The 5440-nt window shown below is 67.8% G+C and overlaps 2 protein-coding genes across 2 annotated transcripts in view; both read right to left on the bottom strand.

Moving 5' to 3' along the window:
- NPC1L1 (NPC1-like 1) overlaps positions 1-191 on the bottom strand; it is a 6757-nt gene extending 6566 nt beyond the window's left edge. Inside the window, exon 1 of the mRNA XM_010563009.1 lies at positions 138-191. Coding sequence (XP_010561311.1) covers positions 138-191 — 54 coding nt within the window. The remainder of the gene's footprint in view (positions 1-137) is intronic.
- A 1272-nt stretch (positions 192-1463) lies between these two features.
- Positions 1464-5440, bottom strand: part of DDX56 (DEAD (Asp-Glu-Ala-Asp) box helicase 56) — a 5053-nt gene continuing 1076 nt past the window's right edge. Inside the window, exons 2-13 of the mRNA XM_010563010.1 lie at positions 5328-5434; positions 5048-5218; positions 4413-4503; positions 3916-4160; positions 3352-3474; positions 2740-2856; positions 2547-2641; positions 2344-2417; positions 2158-2247; positions 1927-2032; positions 1651-1748; positions 1464-1554 (exon numbers count right to left, since the gene is read on the bottom strand). Coding sequence (XP_010561312.1) covers positions 1474-1554; positions 1651-1748; positions 1927-2032; positions 2158-2247; positions 2344-2417; positions 2547-2641; positions 2740-2856; positions 3352-3474; positions 3916-4160; positions 4413-4503; positions 5048-5218; positions 5328-5434 — 1398 coding nt within the window. The 3' untranslated portion in view covers positions 1464-1473. The remainder of the gene's footprint in view (positions 1555-1650; positions 1749-1926; positions 2033-2157; positions 2248-2343; positions 2418-2546; positions 2642-2739; positions 2857-3351; positions 3475-3915; positions 4161-4412; positions 4504-5047; positions 5219-5327; positions 5435-5440) is intronic.

Genomic DNA, 5440 nt, shown 5'->3' on the forward strand with positions numbered 1-5440 from the left:
CCCCCCCCCGGTTCTGCCACCCCCGGCCCCTCCAAGCCTCACCCCATAGGCGCTGCCACAGCTTTGCCACCAGCGGTCACCACGGCCCGGCCCCTGGCACCCCTCCGGCTCGGCCGTGCCAACCCCCAGGCACCTACCAGCGCTAGGAAGGTGCCGAGCACCACGCCGGCCAGCGCGGCAGAGCCCGGCATCCTGGGCAAAAGGGTGCCGCCAGCTTCTCCCGGCTCCTATAAGACCCTGTATCCCCTGGGCGGTTGCCCGCCAGTGAGGTCTTCTGGCCTGACGACGCCGAAGCCAATCAGCCCTCGCCGGAGCTGTAAAGCCCTTGTGATCATTAACTCTGATCGATAGCTGACACATCCCTGCTGGGGAGGTGCCATGGGGCACCCCTGCCTGAGGAGGAGGCACCCCGCTTCCCCGGCAGAGCCTTGTTTTGAGGGGGAAAAGAGGGAAGTTTTGGAGCCGTGCCCACCCAGGATGCCCCGCGGGGTTGTGGGTTTCGCAGGGTGGAGAAGGAAGCAGAGAGGCCATGCCGGTCATGGTGCCAACTGTGGGAAACGCATCCCACCAGCCTAGCGCTGGAGAGACAGGCGCCTCGGCAGTGCCACGGTGGCACGCGCCAGGCCACTAGCAGCGAGGGGCAAGAGAAACTGTCTCCCTCCCCACGCCGCGTGGGCAGCAAAACCTCCACTGTTAGCAAAGCTGTTACTGAAGCAGGGCTGCCGTGCCCACGGAAGGGTGCCGCTGCTAGAGCCCTCTGCCCCAGTGTCAGGAATGGTTCAGGACCAGCATGCAGCCTTGGACCAGAGCTGTGGCCCCGGATAAGACGCCATAACCCTGATAAGATGCCTTGGCGGGTGGTTTCAGGCACTCCGAGGGGTAACGCCTGCCTCGTATGCCACGGGGCAGGGCTGGGTGAACCTGGGCACCCCAGGAGGCACCCGGCCGGGGCGAGCAGGCAGCACGCAAGCCGCGTGCTGCCCAAGGCACGGTGCCAGCTCTGGGGAGAGACGTGCCAGGCTACCAGGCTCACGGCAACGTCGGCACAGGGGTGGTGGGGCGCTTGGGGGGACCCGAGCCCCCCAAAGCTGGCAGTGCCACGCCCCCACTGTGTCCTTGCCCCGATTTATGGCCCTTGTACAGCCTTGGCCTCGATAAGGGGGGGGGCGATAACGCCCTGGCACCTTTGCCCGGCATCAACCAGAGACACCGCTTCCCACCCCTGCGTCACCAACCTTCCCCTGTCACGTAGCCGGTGGGGGCACCACACGCAGGCCGGCAAGAAGAAGCGCCCGGCAAGGTGACAGCACAACACGGCACACAGCTGGGACAGTCCGTTGGCACCTTTATTGGGCACGGCCGCCCCGCAGGGTACGGCACGGAGATACCCCGTTCCTCGGCTGGGTGGGCTGCGAGGCGGCCGCGGTGCCCCCTCCCTGGAGCAGGCAGAGTCCGTGGGGCACCGGGGGAAGCTCAGGAGGGCGGTGCAGCCGGGCGCTTGGCACGGCGTCGGGCGTACTTGAAGCTCTGCAGTGGGTTGCCGGTGCCGCGGGACTGGAGGTGGGGGAGGAAAGAAAAGCAGCGTTGGACCCCCTGGCAGCGAGGGGGATGTGTGTGTGGGGGGTCCCTCCCTGCTCGTTCCGCACTCACCGTCGAGCCGCCCCGACGGTTGGCACCAGCGTGGCGCAGCCGCAGACACTTGCGCTTCTTGAGGTGGGGTTTGGCGATGCCGCGGAGGCTGGGGGGCACTGCGGGCAGAGAGCAGCGGGTGAGAGGGTGCCGGTGGCCCCAGGGACATCCCTGTCCCCCCACAACGTCACCCCCAGGCACCATTTTGCCTCTACGCCGCTGTCACCACCCAGGGTCCCAAATCCCACTCCTTTTCTCCCCCAAAACCAGTGCCGGCCAGCGGGCACAGGGACATACCCAGGTAGTCAGGCACGTTGCGGAGGTGAGGCTTGATGATGGCAGGGTGCAGGGGCTTATCGTGGCGCAGGACGTGCAGGTCGCGGGGGTTGTCCTCGAAGTACGCCTGGGGGCGGAGAATTGGGGGGGCTGGCAGCGCCCGGTACCCACCCCACACCTGCAGACCCCCAGGATGCTGCCCTCTGCCCCTCGGGCAGCCCCGAGCCCGCCGGGAACCAGAGCGGGGCTTACCTTGAGCTTCTCTGAGTTGAGCAGCTCATCCTTGATCTCCCGCAGCCGGGCCTCCTTCACCGCCTGCTTGGTGACGGAGCGCATGGCGTCCTGGGAGTGGGGGACATGGGGTGTCAGAGCCTGGCACCCTCCCGCCAGCTGGTACCACTGGCACCCCCTCCCCGGGATTGCCCACTGCCCACCTACCCGGCAGCGGTAGCGCAGTCCCTCGATCTCCTCCGTGGAGAACTTGTAGGGCTGCAGCATCGACTCGCCATTCTCTGGGGACACACGGGGACACGTGGGGTCACCCCCACCCTCGCTCCCGACACCCCGCAGCCCTCCGACGTCCCTTAGCACCCGCTGCCCCCCCCGTCCCCCTCCCCGAAGCGACACGGTGTCCCCCCGACCTCCAGCGAGCGTGTCCTCGATCTGGGCCAGGGCATCCTGCTCCTCGGGCAGTGCGAAGGTTAGCGCCGTGCCGGGGTTGTCGGCGCGGGCCGTCCTGCGGGCACGGAGGGGACGCGGCGGTGGGACGGCCACCCGAGGGGGCCGCCAGCCACCGCGGGCACCGCCACGTCCCCTCCCCGTGTCCCCACGTACCTGCCCACGCGGTGGATGTAGGACTCAACCGTCGGCGGTACATCAAAGTTGATGACGGCGGCCACGTTTTGGAAGTCGATGCCCCGCGCGACGCCGTACTCCGGGTCCTTGCCCTTGCTTGGGGACGCACACACACACAAGGTGTTGGGGTGGCTCGGAGACCCCTAAGGACATGGGGACACCCCGGGCAAGGGGATCCCCATGGGTACGAGGACACGCTGGGTACCAACACCCACACAGGCACAGGGACACCCTGGGCACGATGACCCCAGAGCCACGGGGACAGGGCAAGGAGACCCCCACAAAGAAGGGGACACGCTGGGCACAGGGACCTCCCTTGGGCAGACACGCACACGGGCACGAGGCATAAACCCCCCTGGGCAAGAGAACTGTCTCCCCCGCCTTGGGGACATGGTGGGCACGGGGAAACCCCTGGGGACAGGGACATCCCCGCGGGCACAGGGACCTCCTCTGGGCACAGGACCTTGGTGGGGACAGGGACACCCCAGGCAGAAGCACCCCCACAGCGCTGGGTGACCTTCCCTGGCCTGAGCCCTCCCTGGCCACAGCAGGACATCGCCCTGGTATCACAGCGGCACCCACGGGACTCACCTCTGGGCAGCACCCCTGCGCTTCTTGCGTGGGGGCTGCTCTGCAGGCACCGCCGGCGCCTCCTCGTCGGTGGCCACGATGTAGTCGTAGATGCCCCGGTTGAACTGGGTGATGACGTGACACCTGGGGACAAAGCGGGTGCCCGTCAGCATCCCCACCATGGGCACCCCTCTCTGGTGTCCGCCCCCCTGCCCCAAACCCACAGGTACCCCTGCCCTTCTTCCACGGGCACCCTGCACCCTCCTGGGACCCCCCCAGGTCATCCTTACCCCCACGGGCATTTCCCCTGGCACCCCAAGGACACCCTATTTCCCCGGGCACCCCTTAGCTCACCCGAGATGCCCTCGGGCACCCCTTGTCCCCAGGGAGCACCCCGCTTTCCCCCGACCCAAAGCTGCCCCTCACCTTTTTCCACAAGCCCTCAGCAGCCACCCTGCTCCCTGGGGGCACCCCGTCACCCCCTGGGCCCTTCGTGGACACCCCGCTTTCCCCTTTACCCTCCTCCGCACCACCCCAGGGGTACCCTCACCCAGCTGAGCACCCCACCGTCCCCTTGGGGGTTACCGGGAGCGGGCCGGCAGCTCGGAATTAAGGGCGCAGGCAGGAATGCCAAACTGCTCGAGGAAGAGCTTGAGGCGGTAGCAGCGAGCGAGGGTGCCCACGAAGAGCAGGGCCCGGCCCCGCAGCAGCCTCAGCTTCAGCAGGGCGCAGAGCAGCAGGAACTTGTCCTCCTCCGTGCCGCAGTGCACCACGAATTGCCGCAGTTGGGAGCTGCTGGGTAGCTGCGGCTCCGGCAGGCGCACCGTCACCTGCACGCACCGTGACAGGGTTGGGGGGACGTGGGCATGGGCCTGTCGTGCCCCCACCCCCCTCCACCTGCTGGTGCGCCCGTGTCTGCTGTACCCTGTATGTCCCCCAAAATGTGCCCCTGTGGGTGCTGCATTCCCAACTCCCGCTGTCTCCCCACCTCTGTGCCCACTCTGCACCCCCCAAATCTCCCCTCGTACCCCCCCCCCGGACACCCTAAACCTCTCCCCGTGCCCCCCCAAGTGCCCACTCACCGGGTTGTGCAGCACCAGCTCCTTGAGGGCCTCCACATCGGGGCTGAAGGTGGCCGACATGAGCATCGCCTGGTAGATCTTGGGGAGGTGGCTGGGGGGGCGCAGGGCAGGGGGAGGCTCAGTGCCAGCCCCCCATAACCCTTGGCACCAGAGCTGGCAATACCCGGTTTCCCCCTCTTGAGCCCCACTGCACCCCTCAGCCCTGGCAAGGCACCCCAAACGTCCCCCAGCTCTGCAAGTGGCCACCCATGTTGTCCTGCCCTGGCTGTGCCCCCCGTGTCTTCCAGCCCCCCTGTGCTCTGCAGCCCTGGCAGTGGCCCCAAACCCCTGGCTGTGCCCCCCATGTCCTCTACTTCCAGCAGTGCCCCCCAAACCTCTAGCTGTACTCCCCATGTCCTCCAACCCCAGCAGTGCCCCCCAGCCGTGGCACTGACCCCCAAAATCCTCAGTGTCCTCCCCAGCCCCATCACTGTCCCCCAAAATCTTGGCTGTACCCCCTATGTCCTCCAGCCGCAAAAGTCCCACCCAAACCCTCAGTGCCCCCAAGCCCCTGGCTGTGCCCCCCGCGTCCTCCAACCCTGGCAGTGCCCCCCCAGGACCCCTACAGTGCCCCCCCACGCCGGGGTGCCCCTCACCACAGCAGGGACTTGATGTCCTCGCCGAAGCCGAAGGAGAGCAGCAGGTCAGCCTCATCCAGCACCAGCAGCTCCAGCGAGTCCCGCAGGCTCAGGCTGCGGGCGCTGAGGTGTGCCAGCACCCGCCCCGGCGTGCCCACCACCACATCCGGCTTCTCCATCAGCACTGGCCTGGCGACACACGGCATCACCCACCTCTCTCGTCCACCCCCCACCGCTTGCCGGGGGGACCCAGGCCTCTGGGGCTGGTGGGTGGGGAGTGGTTTTGGGGTGAGCTTACCGCTGGGCGGCGAGGTCGGTCTGGGCGCAGAGGTCGGCCACCCGCACATCGCGGGCACAGAAAGCTGCCAGCTGCCGCAGGCTGCGCACCACTTGCTGCCCCAGCTCCTTGGA

Source organism: Haliaeetus leucocephalus, unplaced genomic scaffold (genome assembly GCF_000737465.1).
Source record: "Haliaeetus leucocephalus isolate CR32 unplaced genomic scaffold, Haliaeetus_leucocephalus-4.0 Scaffold162, whole genome shotgun sequence".
Classification (NCBI taxonomy): Eukaryota; Metazoa; Chordata; class Aves; order Accipitriformes; family Accipitridae; genus Haliaeetus; species Haliaeetus leucocephalus.